This window comes from Cataglyphis hispanica, chromosome 7, assembly GCF_021464435.1.
Source record: "Cataglyphis hispanica isolate Lineage 1 chromosome 7, ULB_Chis1_1.0, whole genome shotgun sequence".
Taxonomy (NCBI): domain Eukaryota; kingdom Metazoa; phylum Arthropoda; class Insecta; order Hymenoptera; family Formicidae; genus Cataglyphis; species Cataglyphis hispanica.
Genome location: NC_065960.1, coordinates 8,445,043 through 8,467,964, shown reverse-complemented (window position 1 = coordinate 8,467,964; position 22,922 = coordinate 8,445,043). Strand labels below are relative to the sequence as shown.

Genomic DNA, 22,922 nt, shown 5'->3' with positions numbered 1-22,922 from the left:
CATTAAATTTTGTCTTGAAACCTGTGCAAGAAAGCATCTTGATTATACATAAGCAGGATATCATAAATATCACTTATCACAGCAACTATCAAATAAGAAAATTGAGGATGAGAAAATTAAATAATACAAATAGGGAAAATTAAATAATACAAAATAAATAATAAAATAGCTGTAATATAAAAATATTTTTTAGCATAAGATTACATATATTAAAGTGACACATGGTCATTAGAATAATATCTAATAAAATATATACAGAAATTTAATGATTTTTTATTGTTGTTTTTAATTTGTTATTTTATTTAAAGTTTTGTAGTTTAATTTTCTAAAAAACAATAACTATGTTAGATAAAACTTAAAGTTAGACTAATTAATGGCACTCTTAATATTTACAGAGCTCTCAAACAATAATTGAAAAAAAGCACCAGACAATTAATTCAGTATCTCGAGTTGCTGCGTCGTTATATGATGATTCCATTAACGTGATAAAAGTTAAAAAGAACGAAGAGTTGTCAATTACTGATCACTCGAAAAACTTGCGATGTCTTTAGCTGTTACGTTCTGAAACTTTTAATGACTTACCGACGCAACAGGCTTCATTCGCGAGATTCGTGATGCGATCTCTATGAGCTCTGACGCAAATTTGATCTTTTTTTGAGTTTGTCTTGATTGACTTCGATCGTAGTTTCAGAAAGACTTGCGTAGAAATCTTAAAAGAATAAATTTATTTTTTTTTTTCAATTTTAAAAACAAAATGTCACCGAAACAATATATTGAAGAAATTAAAGATATGAATTTATTAATTTTAATGTATTGTTTTAATGTATAAATTTTTTAAATAATTAACTATAGTAGTAGTTTATGCAAAATAATATATATTATTGTCATAATTCATTAAACTCAGACGTTGTTCTTATTCTGTTAAATTTTTAATGCTGTCTTTAAATTTGATAGAGTTAATATAAATAAAACGCGTTCAATAAGAGATTTTTTCTTTCTCATTTCTAAGAAAGTTTTTCAAGATATTTGGTTAATATTTCAAGAAGTTTATATCCTCGAAACAACACTTTGTGTCATTTTACGTAATTATTACGTTGAGCGTGTATATTTATAATCTTGATTCGCATATTTTATTAATATTTTTCCTTTGTATCGTGACGCTATACTTGTGCATATTGTACTATAAACGTTAATTGTAAAGTTCCTTTGATGTGTGAGAGAAGCTCTGCATTGCGGCTTGTAACTTTTTCCCACTTGAGTTGTTAAGCGCATTAAAAAAAGTATAAAATAAAATTTTTTTTACATACACATATTCGTGATAATATAAGATTAAAATTATTTTTGTATCTCATACAGATCTTTGCTAAAATTTTTCATCTTTAAAATTCCAAACTTATTTTTTCAAACATTAACATTTTTTACTTAAGCTCTGTTATTGCACTCAAATTCTCAATCTTAAAGAAAAACACGATTTTATCTTTAAGCTTCCAAGATGATGTACTCACTTAAATTCATCTCTCGCAGCAGTGAGCATGGTAGAGCATGCGGACAGAGTAGATTGGTGATTGAAAAGATGATCGTTCCGTAGGAGCAAATTTTTCTGGTATGGATACTTCGCGATTCTATCAAGCTTCATACTGAATTTTTCATAATGCCTGCATTTACTCGAAGTAGTAAAGTTCTACGTGAGAAAGATATAAATGATTTGGATCAGCAAAAGACTGCTTTTACTTACGCCTCTTGGATAATTTGGAAATATTGCTTGAATTGGCCTTCTTATTCTTTCATTAGCGCAGTGAAAAATTATGTTTGCAATATAATAACTGTAATATAAAAATTACATATTAAAATAAAATTATCGTACATATAATTATCGTACTTGATGACAAATTGACCGCATAAAATTGTAGCCGACTTAGGTATGTGTTTGGAAAATTCAATTTGTTAAAAATTCGATTGAAGTACGTGACGCGAAGTTGTACCGACTAAGCCGGTTCACTCGGGCATAGTTGCGCAGTAAAGTTGTTACTGTTGGTCGAGGATCGTTTCGTAGCACAAAAGTGGACCAACTATCTCGAAGCAACTATGCACGATACCAATCGCTGTTCTTAGTACGACAAACGACATTCTAGAGAGGATTTTGTCGAGCTTGTCACATTCTAGTCTGAGAGACACTGACAAACGTTATTATTCTTGTTTGCCCAACCAATCGTCTTTATATCTTACATTCATATCTTATTCACTTTTGCGCTTTTGCAATATATTGTTATATCATTTGTATCGATTATTTGAACCTTTACTACGCAATTATTATCCCATTATCCTATTTCAAGAATATTCAATTGAAGATTTTCAGCAAATCAGAATCTGCTTGCAAACGTAAAAGTATCTCATGTACCAAGAGAATTATCTGTTTATTATAAACCAAGATTTATTTATATTAATATCAAATAAATGTCGTAGAAATTTCTTTTTTCTATTGTCTAATATGATAATCCTATAAATAAAAATACAATTCATTTTTTTATAAACTTTCATCAATAATTTATTTTAATTGTTTATTGCGGAGTTATACTTTTTACATAATTCGATGTATAAGCTGATGTTAAATTATGGTTCACCTGTGCAAACATATATTCACACTCATAAATAGTAACAATGCTTGCCACAGACGGTGCTAAATATATTTTTCAGTCGTATCTGTAGCGCAGATGGGTAACTTATAAATGTTTTAAGAGTTTGATTTTGAGTTCGGCTTGGATAAAAATTTTAAGACAGGGTTAGGTTAAGCTCTTGGTTGCAGTAAAAAATTTTATAGTCTACGATTTCCGAACGTTACTTCAGGCTTTTTTTCTAAATACGACCCAAGATTGCATGTGAGCGCGTGCGATTATATGTAATTTTCTTTAATAATGGATAAATTGATACTGCTTTGTATATTAATTTTATTTTGTGTTAAAAAATTAAAACAATTAAAATTATATTTTTTTCTCGTCATTTTTATTGTTTTAGCTGAAACTTGAAAATTGCTCGTATTTGTATGTAAGCAATGTGACACAGGTTTTGTGACAAATGTTGATAAATATCGAGGAAAGGTATTCTGTATAGATGCTATTGATGGTGAAGGGAAAGGCAGGCGAATATGCAAAAGAGATTCGCGCTGTAGCGTGAGTGCTGTTTCGTGTATGCGCGAGTAAATCCGCAGGTAAAAGATAAACATATCCTGTGATCGCGGCAAATGTACGTGTTCAAAAATTACACGAGTCGCTCGTCATTGATCTTCCATACGTGAGTTTCCGCAACCGATTCGATTTATTCTCTAGTTTATCTTACCAGCATCAAACATAGAGATTTTATTCCGCGATAACGGTCCGCAAACTACGTTAAGAAAATACAGTCATATTGTATGTGCATATTTACTTTAAAGATCCTTTCGGAAATATGCAAGTGAAACTTGCTGAAAACGATTGATCATTGGACGCTATGTTTTTGAAATAATTCTCTCATTGTAGAGAATTAAATACACTAAAAATACCATTAATCTAGGCGATATATCGCAAAGCAAAAGCGGAATAATCAGTTCGCTTAGGGTATAAAGTGCAAGTTTTGGGCTAAGCCGCTTGAATGTCGTAAAATCGTGGAAGCGTATACTTCCGTGTACACATCTGGAGGGATCATAGAAATTTTTTAACGCTTCACGAGGCAAAGGCTTTAATGGGGCTAAAGCAATGGAGAATCGTTAGAAGCAGCCCTTCTCGGTGGCACCAATGAAACGTTGCAATGGACACTGTTTGGTGTGGGTGGGTGAGAGATGCGGAAGAGACGCGTATCATCGCGGAGTGCTGTTTCATGTATGCACGAATAAATCCAGATAGGGGGGTAAATATACCCCTCGCGCGATCGTGACGACTCTACCAGCAGTTACTTTCTCTCCTTGTCTTTCAAAATTGGCATCACTCGTCATCGTACGTTTATTCAACAATCACCGCATCCCTCTTGCATGCGTTTCATTGATATCTTAGCCCCCGCCCCCATAAATCAATGAGCACCAAAGTAACGTGCCTCTTATTTTCTCATTGTCGCGCGTTAAAGAAGAGTGAGGGTGTTTTTCGCAGGCTGTCGATTTTTCTAGCGAATTATACGCACGATCGCGCGTCCATCAACAAACTTCTCGTGGTGCATGAACGATTTAGGATAATCGCGACTTTGCGTAACAAGAGTTCGAGCGTGAAGAGATATGCTTGACGTAAAATACACGTCGTCATAGATAAATTTTCGGTAGAGAAAAACAGGATAAGCTGCATAATTTACATGATTAAAACACTCCAGTTAATCTAATTTTTTACTACTCGTGACCACTACTATTTTTATCGAATGGAGTCTTACTTGACTTATCTAAACATACTACTTCGTTATTATTACATAACTTCATCAGATTTTTCAAATTTTCATTTCCAGATAATTTATAAATATAGGTATATAAAAACCATTAATTAAAAATATTGTCAATAATAATAATTATTGTAATAATATAATCAAATGATATTTATTGGAGAAAAAGAGAGAATGTTTTGTTCTTCATTCCCCACGATAAGCATTCCATGAGGCGCTTTTTTAAGAGGCGCTTACCGAAGATTGAGGGAGGAGGAAGTAAGGATTTTTTCAGGTAGAAAATTAAAGCGGGAGCTTAGAAGAGAAGCCGTCGAAATAAAACACTAATTCGAAGGATCGATATGTTCTGTACAGTTCGTGAACACGGCAAGTATGGATCGCGCGGGTGGTCGGGGTGCATGCCGAGCCGACTTCGAAATATTACTGGCAGGGATGCGATAAGGATTACGGGCCCCCAATTAAAGTCCGGAAAATAATAAAAGACGAACAGCAGAGCGAGATTACTCTCGTTTCACCCCCCTTTTTCCTCGCGGCACGTTTTATATCTACCTGCATTCAAAGAGAAAGTCCAGATATTTTTGTATTAATTTTCGTATTAGAGCAAAATGTCTATAAAATAATAAATTTGAATTTATAATAATTTTTCTATATTTCTTTTTCTATATTTATGTTATATACTGCGCAGATTGAAAATTAATAGTAATATAAATAATCGATATACTCTTGCGTGATTTTAATGATTCTCTTTCTCTTTTCAAATTTTTTCGCATTTTAATTATTTTATTTTATCATATATCAAACATTACTATTTTATTTTTGAATATATTTACACGTATAAGTTCACATAAAGACTTCAAAAATATAACGAGTGATTCGCTTGAAAAGACATAGGGGGTTCGTTGGCTTTAGCATTAAAAGATTAGCGCCCCAAGGTCGACTTGAAAGGAAGATCTTACAAAGTATCACGAGGATTATCGAACTTGGCGTTCAAGAACGCGGAAAATTAGGCTTCTCACATTGCGATTCAACTTCCGTCATGCCATCTTGTCATGGAAGCTCACCCTTGTGTGTTACCTTTTTGTCGCTAGCTCTTTTAACTCATTTTAACGAGAGAATCCTTATGAGGATTTCTATATGTTTTTAAATATCATGTTTGAGACGCGATGCAGATTGTAAATAATTTTCCTCTCATTTTTCTCGCTTCCGAGTTAATTGTGAATTATAATACGTTTTTCGTAACAGCATTATCTTTCTTAACATTTAAGAATCACAATAAAAAATATTAAAAATTAAGAATGTTTAAAAACAACAATAATAATAATGCAGTTACTTCTTATGTTACTTTATTTTTGTTTCAGTGTCTGAAAGTAAGGCGATAAAGTGTGCAATAGAGTGCAGTCGTGCCTACTACTAGAAGAAGCAAACTTTTCGCGCCGAGCTTCAAGAAATGAAGCTCCATCATGGAAAATGCCGTGGGCGACGACGAGCCGGTTTTTCGATAACAACAGCCACGTACAAACGCGAAGTACCTTTTTTGCAAAAGTAATGTGCATGTACATGCAAATATACATGCGCATCTTTAATACTCACTTTTCCATCTGGACTGCATACTTTAATCCCCGCGAGCGAGACTATCAGGAGAATAGGCGTGAATCGATCGCTGTACTGAAACAAACAGATCAGAAGTCATGCATATGGTAACTAAATAAAAAGTTCATTTATCGAATAGTAATATTATCTGTTCACTGTTTCGATAAAAATTCGACACTGATAAAATTGCAAATATTAAATATTATATGTATATTTTCGAATGCATAATTCAAAGCATATACATGCTGTATCCAATAAAATTCTATTTGATTAAAATATACTTTTGATAATTTAGTTAAATTATACTTAAAGTTAAAAAAAAAAAAATTATTTGCCTAAAAGTCTTCATCATGTATGCGATGTTGCAACAGGCGCCAAACCGAACGCTCTCTTTTCTATACACATAAACGAAAATACGCAGTAAAGTGCGATAATATATTTACAATTTAGGCCACGTACTTAGAATGGGCCAGCATCCTTTTCATTCGAGTTCTCCATTAGAAACCTCGAGCCTCCTGCAACTTTGAAGCGGACGTCCAATTTCGAAATTGAAAAGTTGGCAAGCTACGCGATGTGATTCTCTCTCTCTCTCTCTCTCTCTCAGAGTGATGCGGACTTTACGCAAGAATGTTCCCTGTTTCTGGTCGGAGACACGGTTCATTGTCTTGAAAAGCCAAGGTTGATGTTGCTGGAGCCACAAAAGGGGATCTCCGGTATAATTACGGTAACGCATAGGGCGGTGTTCGATAAAGGATGCTGGCACAATCTTCTCTTTACAGGAATAATCCGTAAAAATATCTCGATATTCCCGTAACTTTTATAATTATATAGACTGTATCGTAAAGGACTATATTTTTAATCTTAAAATCTTAAAATCACATTAAATCGGTAATCATAAATCAACAACATAAAGTAAATAGATAATATCTTTGAATGTTTTTAACATTGATATTATATTTTAATGTCTGCAAATTCTTGTTTGCGAATGTTCATAATAAGATATTTCAATACGACGACTTTAAGGAAGCAAACGACGTCGAGGACTTAATTTAATGTACTACGCGTAGCTTCAAGCAGTCTAAGAGCCCTCGTTTCTCAAGGAACGACAATAATTATGTCTCCTTATTATAAGAATGCCTTACAGTAAGAAAAGTCCTTTTCGCCAACTGTTTTTGTGTACTTTTAATTAAAATTGGTTTTATTTTAATTAATTGTATAATTAAAAAAATAAACAGGTATAATTTTTATTTTTATTATAATAATTTTTGATAAAGTTATTATAAGCTTTTATTTTGGCTAAAATATATATTACAGTAAAATTGAATTTTTTATATTCGTTAATACCTTTTAAATTTCACATATATTTAGGAAAAAAACGCAAGCGAATTAACATGTTAGAAATCAAACTTTGCAATATACAAAAATAAAATATTTGCACGTCAAACAGTAATTCAAAAGTAGCGTTCTGCGTGGCGTATAAAAACGATCGATTCGTTCGAACCAGCCAGCTGCTCAAACGACTTGCTCGAACGACGTTCGTCTTTCCATTCGATAACCATCAAGAGACTACAGATGTACCATTCATGGTGTGTAGAAGTTTTTCTCTTTATTACACTTTTTCTTCTCTTTCTCTACATCGTTGCTGTCATCATCAAGAAATAAAGAAATAAGAAACCAAAGTGGCATTACTACGAGATGAATACAAAATGTCACAGTTTTCCTTGTCGTCAAAAGGATATCCTTTTATTTCTTTTTGCTCACAAAATAAATTGTAATGACATGTCAAGGAATGTAAAAACAATACACATAAATATTACAAAATATTTGCTCAATTACAATACTGGCTTATAAATTAAACATAAAGAGACCTGTGCTTTATTTCACATAAACTGGAGAATAAGTACATTCAAATGTAATATTTTCGACATACATGGCGTGTCAATTAAAAAAAAAAAATACTGGTTATTTAAATAAAAAATTAAAAAAAAAAATTAAATATATAATTCTTTTTTTAATATTTACGCGACTGTCCTATTTTGTAATGCCTATTTAATACTTTATATTTATAATATGGACAATATCCACGGAGGATGATGTTGTCATTATCAGCCTTGCTGAAATGTTATCTCCCGAAATTTGAGCGAGGCAAATTTACGGTTTGTTTAAGGAAACCGCCAGACGTGATTACGAATACGCGGAAAAGGCGTGGTGGAAGACTCATCGACCAACCTTCGGTCCGCCAAGGTCCCAAATTCAACCCCCGTCGCCATACATCCGCCGTTACGCACCGACACGGTGGTTGCACCGAACGATTCGACCGACACGCAAAGTTCGCATGCAAAATTTATTTATCGGCTAGAGAACGAGGGGCATAATCAAGTTGCTCACATTTTAAAACTTTTTTTAAGCATCTTTTAAACCTTCAGCTGTATTAATCATACACTACCCGTGCTTTTAATTTGTTAGTAGCTCTAAGTAATAATAACTGACTTTTCCTAATAATTATCTCTATTTTTGAGTTATTTTATTATTATTGATTAGAATTGTTTCCATTTTGTCGTTCTTGTCTTTCTGATTCTCATCTGATACCCGTTTATCCTCCAAGCAATCAAATTACGTCCGACATAAGATTATTATTTAATTATCAACGTTGCTTCCGGACGTGGAAAGTAATTTGCGGGCCGTTATTCGATTATCTTTATCACAAGTTGCTATCGGCGTAATCCTTGCGTGCTAATTACGCTTTAGCGACGCAGATACATGATGATGACGACAAAAACAACATCAACACGTGACAACGACATTCTGGTCTCACGATTATTAATGTCAAAAAATTAAATCGCTCTTCACAAAATGAGATTTAAGAGAAATTAAAATAAATAGTAAGTTATTAAAAAAAAACTTTCTCTGCTTCTCTTCTCTTTACATGCACATCTCGCGATAAAAGTTTATGGAGATAATCGGCAATTTCGCGATCGTTATGTAAAATGTCTGTAACATAGTTGAAGTGAAAAGAAATTTTTTTTTACGACAAGAATGGTTAATGAGATTGTAATTAAAATATGCTTAAATAAAATAGATAGAAGCAAGAAATAACGAAAGAAAACATCCAAGAGAGAGTGCACTGGCTTGGCATATCTTCCAGCGTATTATTAAAGAAATCGGTCTGAATATTTCCGTGACAAGCTCCTCTTCCTCTTCCTTCCGTTGCGTTCATATCTCTTCCCGCATTCCTAATTACCTAGGAAGAAAAATATTTCCATCCTCCACTAATATAATCTTCAATCTATCCTAAAGGCAATGTCGATATACCTAGAGCACAGCATTTTTTTTTTTTTTTTGTAACCGCGGAGATGATATTTTTCGCCTTTTCGCTTTTTTCATTCGTCATATTACTCATTTATTATCTGTCATTTACTTATCTGTCATTACGCTCTATGTCTTCATTATACGAGATTCTATATCTCTATATTATATTTTCATTCTAGTTATATTTATTACGTACTTAGCAGTAGAGATTTACTGCCGAGAAACACTTTTGGCACTGAAACTGGCGTTACTGATCATCAAAAACCAATCGATCGTTATCCGTCGAGAAGGCAACCAAGTCGGAAGATTCCGATATGACTTCAAAGTAATGGTGGCAGGCAGACGCGATAGGCGGGAGTGGTTCTTTACAGAAGGTGGGCTTTTTTTAGCGGATCATCCAGTTCCAATCGGTCGTCAACGTAATCTGTCTGGCCCCTGGGGCGTGGGCGGCACTGCTACCACTTTGTTTCTGAGAAACAGCATCCGCGAGGTGGATTTTGCGGCCGTAGCTACGCAAATTCGTTTGCTCGATCCATCGACAAAGACGCTCTGGATCACCTCTGCCTCGCAAACATCAATCATCCGAGCTGTCATTGAAGATTGAATTTCAGTCTTCACGTAATCCGCCAAAAGACGAACGTCTTCCGTTAGATAAAATTTTGCGTTAGAATATTATCTAGTATTAATACTTTTGTAAAGTTTCGCGTTATCACTTAATAATATTATATTAGACGATAATAGATATATTTGATGCGCTTAATATTTTCTCTATCAAAAAAATTTAATCTATTATTATACATATATACATGAATTGCTATTTTATAAAAACTACGTTAGTATTACAATAATAAGCGCAAAGAATATTAAACAGTATTTATGTGCTGACATTTTTTTTATACTCGTCGCGACGCGAGACGATAATGGTTATTCGGCGAAAAATCAAGAAAAAGAGTGACCTCTCAGAACGGAAGTTCTTCATCGAATGACAGAGCAATTGACATAATGAATGCAATTTCATTCCAAGTAATACGAAGAATGAAGAGCATTGTTACCAGTGATGAACGATTAACAGCGAGAGACAGTGCGTTACAAAATCATATAAGAAGAATGGAAAGAGAAAACATGAAGCGAAAAGCGGGGAAACAAGTAAAAGAAAACCTGGTCGGTCGATTGCATTCGTATTATTGGAACGTCGCGTTGATGTTATTATTTACGAGACGTCGTTAACTCAGACACGAAACTTTGCATCGCGCGTACACGCGCGCACGCGTTAATTCTTCTCTCCATTAATCTTTATCCCGCGTGCGATGGCGTCCTCATAAATATGGATTACGGAAATGCGTATCCCTGCAGTCGCACTTATCTTCGGAGGAGAAATAATCGCTTTCATTTCCTCGAGAATGTTTCCAACATTGATCCCGATTGTCGCATGGCCGTTCGATTCACGAGCTACACTGTAATTTGCGTTTTCCCATAAGAGAATTCTCGCGTTCACCATTCGACAGTTTGTGCCGCTAAGAGGTAACTAACGGGTAACCGTGATATTTGGAGAAAGCTTTGAGGAGTTTTTCAAGGACTGACCAGTATCCTCCAGCAGTCGAGAGGGCACGACGAATTCTACTCCATTTGCAATGGAGCCGGCGAGTCAAGAGCTGGTCTAATATGCTTTAACTCTCTGCCAACGGCGGGCAGCAAACGAGGAGAAACCAATGGAAAGAATCTAAACGGAGACGACTGAGAGGAGAGGAGGGGGGGGGGAGGGGGAGAAGAGGTGCAGGATGGAAGAGTCACAAATATTCATAATAGGAAGCCGAAGAAATAAGCTGATTCTGCAAACAGCCACTCGTTGCCATTGACGGGTATTCCGTGCTCGTTAGAAAAGACAGAGAGGCAGACAGGAGGGCATTGAAGGGGATAGGATTTTTATCTCACCCCTCTCCAGTTTTCCTGCCTTTCATTGAGCCGGCCCCGGGTCGGTCCGAGGATACATTGAATCTCTCTTCACGGGCGAATTTCCGGGGAAACAATACCAAACGTTTATAGTCAATTAACAGACGAGAAGGCGAAGGTTCGCTTTAATGTACCTTACTCTTCACGGAAGCTTCGGAAATTTCATGAGAACGGATAAAAAGGAATGAACCTGTCTCGAGAAGACAACGTGGCGGTGGAACGATCATTTAAAGATTTTTTTCAAATATTTAATTCAAAATGAATCTGCTCGTAAAGATTGTGGAAAAACAATTCAAATAATCACATTTAAATCTATAAAATTTTGCTTTCATATACGGAATAAGATTTTTAATATAATGCTGTGATAAAGATGTTAATGCTGTAAAATGGTAAATGGAGATGCGTTTATTAATATACACAACTTTCCCATTAAGTAATTTTCTATTGAACAATTTGCTTTAGCAATTATTTGAAGCACGAAGATATAAAAAACATTTATTTGATAGTTTTATATAATTGTATAATTTTAAATAGTTATTTAATTACATTTAATTATAAATTATTTACTTATATTATACTTTATTTTAAATAAAGTAAAGCAAGTGATGATGTGTTCAGAGAAATAAATTATTATAAAATTAGCTACAAAATATCATTAATCGCTGCAAATGTACTGTGCTGTAACTGATATTTACTCATGAACCATCCGTGTTCGTGTATGGTGATGCAATGGCTATTAAAACTTGGTAAAGAGAGACTAGTTACGCCGGTACATTACATACGTGCCGGTGAAGGCAAACACCGAAAGGAATTCCCGTCGGAAAGGGGTTGAATACATCCTTTGATTTATGATCCATTCGAGCCGAAACACAATAATGAAAGATATGCTCTTTGCGGTAATTTGTCAGCGAAATCCGGGTAAACTGCAACATATTCTTTCGCATACGATCTGCTTTTATATGTAAGTTTAAAGTATGCACATTTTCAGTTGTTATATCCAGAATAGGATATTCGTTCGCTCATTTATCCAGATTTAGGTTTGTTATTTGTTTTGTTATTTTAATGTTATTTTAAACAAAAATTGGTAGTAATTCATCGAATAATAATTTCAAATAAATAAAATGCAATAAAGAGATTTAATTATTAAAAGAGGAAATCAAGTATTCATTTAATTTAGTATTTTTAAGTTTATTAAAACGATTATAATTAAACATAGAATTTGTGCAATATTCAAATAACGCTTGACTACTTATAATATATACCTAAGACAGAATCATTATAGTTTTGGAATGTTTTATAGCCGCGATTAGTAATATTGTCATTAACATCTCTCAGCTTATTGGGGTTGATTATCTTCGCGGAAACTTCGTCGCGCGGCTGATGGCCGCACCCCCTTAGATTTATGATCCCCTTTGTCGAAGTACAATGATGGAGGATCTCCGCTTTCAACGCGCGATTCATCGTGCGACTCGAACTCCACAGAGGCCGGAAAATAACTCACCTCACCTACCGTCAATCCACCTATCCTACTTTTTTTCTTATGCTTGTTACAAGACACACCCTCGTTTTCCAGAATGGACGACGGTCCATACGCGTTATTTGTCACTCGGCGACAATGTAAAAATCCCAGAAGCTCGCGCATCTTTTTTCCAGATGGAGTTTCGTCAAGCAAGCTTGATTTATGTACCTACATGAACCCACCAAGTGACCATAAAGCACTCGATGTCCCGGTTAAATAGCAATGGAAGAGATTCAACATGACAAATGACTATGATCGAAAATATTAATGCTTTTGTTCTTTCCGATCTATATCGGAAAAAAATAAATGCTTGGTGTGCAAGAAAAAAAAGAAACTTAAAGATAATTTATCTTATTATCTTATCTAAAAATATATTAGCTAATTTCCACGTGCATTTAAAAATTAATATTATTTTTCTCTCTCTTTCATCTGGCACATCGTTTTCTCTTTTTCATTATTCATATTTTATTAACGCTCAACACTATAGAAAATTCTCGGGAAAAACAAAAATCAATAAAACAATTTATCAGTTCGTAATAAACAGCGAGTTTATTAATGCATCTATAAATCACGATCTGAATCAGAATTCTCGCTTGATTACTCCATTGACTAAGTGTAGAGCATTATAGGACCCGTATATCTTCGATAATCTGCAGGATGTTCTCCATTTAGTCGACACGAGTGCTCCCCTGGGCCACTCTATTTCGCGATCTTGTCCCTCTGAAACTTCGTCTAATAGTGTGAGACCGCGTTTTGTGATTCATAGTTTATTGCTCCACAAATCAAATATTTGAAGAAAACCCGTCACGTCATGTGAGATCATAACAAATGGGTGTTCGTGGAAATTCATATTAAAATTTGTCTAGAGCAAAGTTACTTGAAAAAAAAAAAGTTTTTATTTTTTTATAAAATTTATAAAAAAATTTTTGTTTCATATTTTAATTACGTTACGACCTGCGCAAATATTATAAATTTTAATTTTTATACATTTATTTATATGTGTGTGTGTGTGTAACAATTTTTTTTGTCTTTTCTTTTTTTTTCTTTCTCTCTTTTTTCTCTAAATGGATTATTAGATAGACTACATTTACTCTGTTGAGAAACGAGATTAAATTAATTGTCGAAAAGAATTTTACTTGTTACGGTTACAAGTTTTCATTTCCACATTTACAGACTGACGAGTGCATGTTTTTTTTCAAAACCATCGTACATATAAAACCAGACCATGATGTTAATCAAGAGCAAAAATTTCTTAAGAAAATTACGTCGAGACGAACCATGGCGGCCGGGGAAGAGGGGGAGAAAAAGAATGAACAGCAACGGTCCTCGGCATGATGGCCGATCTCCATGCGTGGAAAGCAAAGTGACTGTACTGTGGTATGGCGAATAATAAAACGGAGAGGGATGATGAAGTGAGTGATCGACTCGAATGGAGGACAGAGGGTAGAGTGGCCGGTATCTTCTTCCGTCGCCTGTGGCCAGATTAGATTGGCCTACCCTTCGCTGTCGTCGTCGTCATCGTGATCGTCGTGGTCGTCGTCGGAGATAGCTCCGTTCTCAGCATCCTTCTCTGAGATGCGACATGTTCTCTTTTTCTTGCTGTGTGTGTACCAATGAAGCTTCTTCGAAGATTACACCTGTGGCTCATATCACGGCGTGGGATATCAACCGACGAGTCTGTTTTTTCAAGAATCCGATTTTTTTCTACCTTTATTTTTCTTATATATATATATTGCGATCTTAATTTAAATCTTGATAAAATCTCGAAAGAGAAAGCAGATAATTCCAGGGAATTATTCTTTTCTTAAGCCGATGGCGAACAATAGTTCCAAGCACAATTGGATATTGCCGACAATATGACGCTGTCATTTTCAAAATTTTTACTTCTCTGTAATTTTTGTACGAACGCAATTCTATATCAAACAGTCAGTTCAATCAAATTGTCCATCAGATTGTCATCGTAATCCTTTAATTTGCGTTAATGCGCTCTGTCAATCAACGTATCGTTTTCATCAACGCGTCGTTACCAGTGACTGCTACCAGCGTACTCGTTGGATAGAAATGTTGATTGGAACGTTAATAATTAATGTGCGCATGTGTTTGCAGAATTGTTAGAATTTAATATTTCATTCAAACTTTATTAAACAATAACAAAATAATTTACGCCATTTCTTAAGAGTTTTCCTTAGCGATCTGTTTTGTTTTAGAGGCTTTCACATACTAGATCAAAGTTCGAGCATACAAAGTTAGATTTGCAAAGAGAGAAACGTCCTGTATGTATTACGTATCTTCAACCTTAATTAGCAAATGCGTGGTTCGTTGGATTAATGAAATCGTTTTGTTCTAAATCTGAAGCGATGCATAATGAAATCGCTCTGTAGCGAAGCGCGTTCAACTCATGACATGAACCGACGGCTTTCGCTTCGTGATCCACGCGCGTGGAAAACAGCGCACATAGGGAACCTATATAAGCTGTGACTGTTTATCGAAACGTCACGTACAGACGACCTATCAAAACCAGAAGCGCGTTGCTTAAGCTCGTTCCCTCTCTCTTCTTCCTGTTTCAGTTAGCTCTTTTACTGTTCAGTTTTCGAAATATATTAAATGTGTGCAGTATATTTATGCAGGATATTTTTGGCAGTTGGGCCAAAAATCGCAAAAAGTAATTATTTTATTTATGCAAATTAAGTTTGTAAAATTTACACGAATATGTCGATATATATGCAAAATATAAAATATAATGCAAAATGTTAAGAATTATTAACTATTTAAATGTATTTTTAATTTTGTAATAAATAATGTCTCTTCTACATCGTTTCAAATCTTCAAAATTTTCCTCTGCGGAAGTTGTGACTTTTTGAGTTGTGACAATTCTCCAGGGGCGCGATATGGCGTGATTGCAAAATTGAATGCATTCGCTGTCGAAAGTTTGAAGTGCGTTTGTCGTTTTGACAAAGCAGTTTTATTTTTTTTTTAACTATGATGCGATATATTTGTTTCACAGGCCGATGGTTACGAAACCAATCAGTGCAACCCGCTCAAATGGAAGAGCAAGTGCACAAAGAGTCACGTGTATAAAAAAAAAAAAGAAAAAAGAAATTTTGCAATCCTCGAAAAAAACGGTGTTAAAATTAGCTTGTGATTTCGCCCGAAACACTTTTCACAATATCAATATCATAAAATCACATAATGTATTCTTAAATTGCAGATTTTATATCTTTATGATCAAATCATTCATATTAATTGTTTGAAATATTGACACAGCATTAGTTTTTTAAGTTTCTTTTTAGTAGCTCTTATGTGTATAGTATTTAAGTTATATATATATATATATATCTTTTTTTCCTAATAATGTTCGAGTTTAACAGATTTTACGGATGAATTGAATGAACGCAAGAAGATTTACGACCAAACAATATTCTATAGCATTATAAGTAGCTGTAAAAGTGAAGTTTCCTCGTAAACCTCTCCTCAAAATTGAATCTCCTACAGATGATATACTGCACATATAATTGCTAAATACTTGAAAACTTGAAACTTTAAAATACACTCCAGTATCACTTTTAATAATACGTGCAAAGATACGTGAATGGGATTAAAATTTCGCGTTATAAAACTTCATACTTTTGTTAATAAGTTTAATGTTGAATAATTAATATTTTGCTAATTATTAAAAACTTTATTAATTATATTGTAAATACAATTCAACCGCGATTCCTCTATCATGTGACTCGTTTCATATCAGCAAAATTAAATTAATACAACGATATAACTTACGCATTAAACTTATGCGGCTGAACATCGCTGAAGTCTCTTCAAGTAACGAAGTATTTCACGGCGTAATGCCAATATCACGTAAATTTCATCAACTAAAATTATCCCGCTGCTTTTGTGCTCGAAAATAATGGCGAAAATAATATCACAAAGAAAGCCGACTAATTAATTTTTATTATGCCCGATAAATGCGAGTACATGAACGGTTTCATCAGAAATGAATTAACGCACAATGTTTGAAGCATTTAATTACATTCAATGCTATGCATTGAAGCAATATAAAACAATTAATATTTCTGAATTAATCAATATAGTTTCAATATTTTATTAAAATTTAAGTGAATTTATAAAGTTGTAAGTTTGGGGAACTTTATTATTCTATTTATTTTGTAACAAATTAATTAACAATAACTTTCGAAAGATATTGGTAAACTTGTACGATAAAAATTTTAATTTATCTCCTTCGACAACTTTAATGTTAGGTCAATGCGCGTGTAAAGATCATAACCGAATCATTTATCTCAATAAAATATGAGCAAGAGGTAAATTAATTTTCATCGGATACCACATTGCGTGCTCGCTTTGAAAGAGAGCAGACAACAGTCGTACTAACGAATTGCGAAACGTTCGCGCGGTCGAGTGTTCGGCAAGCGTGCGAGTTCTTTCATTTTTAATTGGGTTACTCAAACTAATTAATTCTCGGACACACACACACACACAGAGGAGCGAGCAGAGTCACTCTTATTAACGCGACACAGAGGAATTAACGGTGGAAAAATTTATTGACAGACAGGAACATGTCAGTAATTTATAGTCCGTGTAAATGCATGACGTGCGTGAAATACTTTTTCTCTCTCTTTCTTTCTTTCTTTCACGCTTTTACTACAATGCTTTTTTTTATTTTTGAGCTCCACTTGTGGATATCGATTGATTGGTTTCGTTGCTGGTTCTCACGCGCGACGTATTCGTCTCTTTCAAATGCATGACGTTCTAATAATAGATGCATCGCTATTTATTAACATTCTACAAATTACCAGACTTTTTAATTACGCAATAATATTATTCTGATTTAACAGTGATAACAATATCGATCGTGTTTCATATTTCAAATTATAACAATTTTTGTTTTTCATATCAAAAAATCATCGTATTACCTTTCTATAAATCTTTTTCTACTTTTCAACGTTGAACGACAAAATGGAAGAAACATACTAATAAATATTAATAAGAAAAAAATGATTATTATCAACATACTTCTATATCTTGCATGTTGCAATAATTTCACAATTATTGTTTCATCATTTTCTACCTTCATTGTAAAATATGTCATAGACAGTCTCTATGTAATAATAAGCAAGAAAAAAAATTGCATTTTAATGCAAATTTAAACAAATTTAATATGAAGGAAGATATTATATATAAAAAAAGCATTATTATGGATCTTGAAGAGGAAATTGTAATAAAAGAAGGTTTTAATTAAAGACGTCGCGCGCGTAGATGACAATATTAAAAATAAATTCAGAATTACAAAATAATTATTCTAATTTATTTTATTTACTTTGGATTTATCGATAAAATTTGCAGTATAAGAGATAATCAAAACGTAACAGATTAAGAAATGGGACAAAAATTTGTAGGAAATATTTTTTATAAACAATGACATAGAATAATTTTTCAGCAAACGTACATTTAAATTAAAAAAAAAAAATATTGAAAGAACATTATATCATGAATGAATGAATGCATGAATCATGAATGAAGTATAATAAATATTAGGCTACCACGATTGCTTCTACGATATTAGATTTAATTAGTTCTGCGAGATTTAAAATGTGTATTATTATACGTGTAATATAAACATGTAATATTATATGTGTAATATAAACATTAAAATGTATATTATGACTTGCAACTTTGACAAGAAATGGTGAGTTTCGAAATAAAAATGTCTCTTACCTTTTTTGGAGTATTCCGATATTATCGATAGCGAATACCGCCGGTTAATAAAAGTTGATAAAAATAGCACCGTTGAGAGATGATTACATAATCTCGTTCTTATTGAGAAAAAACGATCGCGCCAAAGGAAGTTTTTATGAAACGATATGATACGCGTTTCGCTCGTTGAACGCGACTGACAGCACCGTGTTGCGCCACGTGGACCCCAACCACCCCGTGAAAAGCTTCACAACCGTAGAGGGGGAAAGAGGATCATGCGCGATGCTTAGTTCCGTCTGCTTCGAATCAATCTCTTCTACACGTTTCGCTCGCTTTATCTCGCTAACCGCATAATTAATAATAATTCGTTGCTTTAGTCATTGATAAGGGGAATCGTTTTTCCAATTCATACAATCATATTTAATAGATGCGTTAAGAAGTAATTTTTAAATAAAATTGATAGAAAGATGGTAGTCGAAATGAAGAAAATATCTCAGAATGAGAGTTCAGGAGCAATTTTTATGAAAGGTTATTAATTATCTAGACCTGCTTGAACTGTTACGATATAATTGAACTTCTCTTCGCTGTAACTCAAACTACAACCAGTAACGGCTTCCTGTCCGATCGTTAGGAAGGACATAAACATAGCCATTATCCTAATTAGGACTTCGTAAACCCAAGTGGCCAATAACTGTCTAGTAACCAATAACTACGTTCCTATTACATTTACTCTATATACGAGCAGCCAAATAGTATAGATATTCTAAAATATTCTCACCATTATTATAACATATTTGACATTTATGTTTTATACATTATAAGTTCACTAATAAGCTGAGAAAGTTTTGATTAGTGCTGCAAAATTTAAATTTTCTATAATTTCCTATAATTATTTAAAAAGTTTCAATAAATTCCTCGATATTCTTATTAAAACAAAAAAAAATTGATTTTACTTTTGGAAATTAGTTGTCGCGCCAAATCCAAAACGGTTTGTATGTGTATAAAACTTTATTAAAGTATCGATCACAATTTATGTAATATGAAACAATAACGCACACACACACACACACACATAAGTATATAATTTCAAGTATACGAGGCGCATTCCAGAGATTAATCGTCCCGCTTGTCAGTCTCAACGCGTCAAAACGTACTACGTCTCTCGTAAGCGGAAATGCGCATTTTACATTAGTGCTCGCTTCGAGTCTCTTGGTCGCCGACAATCTCTCCGTTATCTCCTTCTCGGCCTTTTGGTCCCGACATTTGTAACAGGCTGAGCCCGCAAACTCATCCCGCGTTTCTCTCATCGTATAGGGGTGGATGGCGGCGTGATGTTTACATTTCAATTATCCAACGTTTCACTCTGTGCCATTATTAGTATTTGCATCATTTAACAGGCGCAGGAAGGAACGTGCCTCAGCACCGACTCGACTGCTTCGTCTGGTTTCAGAATTGTTAAAATAAGGAGAAGGGGTTTGTGCGCGCGCGTGACTTCACGTCGAAGATACGAATCATTCCAACGGTTATCCAACCGAACAATTATTCGTGAAAGTGAAGCTTGTGCTGAATTTTAATCAATTATTTACAATCGACAGGCTTTCGAGCGTAAAAAAGCGGCGGCCAACGAAAATTGCAATCGTAAATTGCTGCCGAATTTTCCGATTTGTATCTAATTCTATATTACTGCGACGATCGAAATCAACAAATTTTTTTTTTTTTTTTCGGACATTATCAGAATCTAATTTTCTATGAAGGTAAAATTGCCAATTGCCCACAATAGGAGCGACAATGCGAAGTAAAATGCGGGATTGCCCAATATCCCACAGGGAACTAAGACTTAAGTCCATGAAACGACCGGAAGAATCTGTAATGGTAGAGAAAGATTGCCTAGTTCGAGAAACTCTAGGGAATATCGGAGAGATAAAAGACACGTTGTTCCCTCTTGTTCTATCGGCGGAAATAGGATCTTTGAAAATGATCGTTAGCCGTTCTACCCGCGAATTTTATGACGACGTCAACGAGATCACTATACTGATATTGACCATTTCTTTATTTCTCGTCTCTATTGGCCCATTGTCGAAATAAAATCTTGTCCAGCGTGTCGACGGTTGCTCTAATCTTTTCAATTTAAATAATTCTTATAATAACATTTTTCTTCCTCTGTTTCATCAAGTTGCTAAATTTATCTGTGACAATGATACAACATCGTTGTATCACTATGAAAAGAGAAAGAGAGAGAGAGAGAGAGAGAGAGAGAAAAATCCTTTTTACTACTCCGCTACCGTCTTTAGAATTTGTACAGACCAACTTGTCTCCTGATTATAGTTAGATATCTTCCTCTTCGCGACCACCCATTTCTCTACTCAAACTTCGTGAATATCTGATCATCGAAGAGACGAATCGTCTGGCCATTCGGTTTGCGGGTAACTACACTTTGCACGGTTCTAAGGACTGATAAGATGGCAGTCTAGACCAAAAGGAACATATGGAGAGGACGTGTTCACCAATGCTATCTCTATACAATACAAGAACGAATCTTCCTGCTGCTTCGTGATATAAACTAAAATTGCAACAAAAGAGACATATATATTGAAGACATATTTTTTTCTTTACGTAATTTTGTAAAATATTCTTGATGAAACAAGAAGAACAAGATAAGTATATTGTTAATGACGTGCTTATATACATATAATAAGAATTATATTTTAATATATATCGCATTTAAATTAAAATTTTTTTAATTACATAAGCAGTAATTGTACTCTTTTCTCTCTCTTCTATAATTATTACATCATGCCAAGAGAGGCAAATACTAAAAATATTACATTCTATATAAAGTTATAATTGTTTCAATATGCTATGTAGTTTACTATTTTATTATTATATAATTTTTAAATATATATTTAATAAAAAATAGAGTAGAGAGAAAAAATTTAATACTCAAAAATTTTAATCATCAAATCATGCTGAAAAGTACGAAATATTTTGCTCATCGTGCGAAATACCTTTCGTGTTTCAAGGACAATGGACTGCTCCGTTATCACCATTCATCGTGCGATATATATTGCACACCAGCGCTCTTTAAACCTTTTAAGTCAGCAACACGCTGTCGTACCGCCAACTGGAATGGAAAGGCTCTTAGCAGGTGCTTTAGGTGGGCGTGTTCAACCGCGATATAGTACCTTTTAACCGCGGAAACGCAGTAGAAAGCACAACTACGGCCCCGTCGACCTTTTTCCTTCTCTTTTCATCTCCATCTTTCTTTTCTTTCATTGCATTGGCCACCCGAGGAACAAAACTTTCTCGCGATCCCTTTTTAGATCTTTACAGCGTGTAAAAAATAATGAAGTTTCAGAATACGTTTCAAAATAGTAATTGTGGTTCACTCCAACATTCAAGTATAGTTGATACCGCATATCCATTGTCTATTTATATAAGAGAGAGAGAGAGAGAGAGAGAGAGAATTTGACGTAAAAATCTTATCACGTGTCATTCCGTTTATAACGTATGCATAAAAGCTAAACATATATTCACTTCTTGAATACGTGCCAGCTTAAAAGCCGGAAACATTCCGCGAAAGGTCCAAGAGCGAATCCCGTCTAGCCGAAAGAAATTCACGAAAAAGTCAGCGCTCTAAATATTACAATCCCTTTGCTCGAACGCGAACCGTCACGTTGGACCCCTCACGTGCATACACGGCGTTCCATCCGCGACGCGGCTATGCGCAGAAACCCCGTAGCTCGCCATAAAGAAAATCCGTGACGGGTCTAGCTTCCGGCTTTCCTCCAGAAATGTCCCCTGCCCCTTTTACCACCCCGTTCATCTTTCTCCAAAAAGTATCGCCCGACACCGACCTGCCGCTATATCAACCCCCTTGCATATGTACATCATCCCCTTTTGCACAGCGGGAAGCGAGATACGCCCTTCGATGAGTCTGTCTTTGCTCTCTAATGGTAAAAATGTGTTTTAAAAAATGCACATATAATAGGAATTTTCGGTTTAATGATACCATTTTGATTATCTGAAAATTATCACAATGTTGATTAAACTGCTATTTGGATTAATCAACATCATAACTATAGTTGAAACCACTAATACTATTTATCAAATAGTTTACACACAATGTAAACTTTTATTAAAAGTAATTTTTTTTCTGGAAATGTATTTATGCAATTTTTTATAATGCTCATCTTTACGATTATTTCTATAATATATAAAAATAATAAAAAAAAAAGAAACAATGTAATTTGTAATATTACAATATTTCTAACGATGAAAAAATAATAATATTTATTTTCAAAATATAGGAAGAAAAATCTCTGTATTGATTTTTTAACAGTTTTAAATTTCATAATTTTTAATTTCTTCTCTCTTTTTCTCTCTTTTCTTTTTTTTTTGCATATATATATTTATAAAATACAAAAACTGCGAATATATTTGATAAAAACCACAT

General features: G+C 34.1%; 1 protein-coding gene across 13 annotated transcripts in view; it reads right to left on the bottom strand.

Moving 5' to 3' along the window:
- LOC126851232 (EGFR adapter protein-like) overlaps positions 1-22,922 on the bottom strand; it is an 87,618-nt gene that overhangs the window by 18,708 nt on the left and 45,988 nt on the right. For 7 of the 13 annotated variants that reach the window (XM_050594960.1, XM_050594961.1, XM_050594962.1 and 4 more), the window contains one exon: positions 5,983-6,057. The exons of 3 other annotated variants lie outside the window; for them this stretch is intronic. In XM_050594960.1, the coding sequence (XP_050450917.1) occupies positions 5,983-6,057 (75 nt within the window). Of the gene's footprint in view, positions 1-582; positions 658-5,982; positions 6,058-6,441; positions 6,671-18,490; positions 18,637-22,922 lie in introns of those variants that run through there. 3 more of the 13 variants (XM_050594973.1, XM_050594974.1, XM_050594972.1) reach the window with 3 other exon arrangements.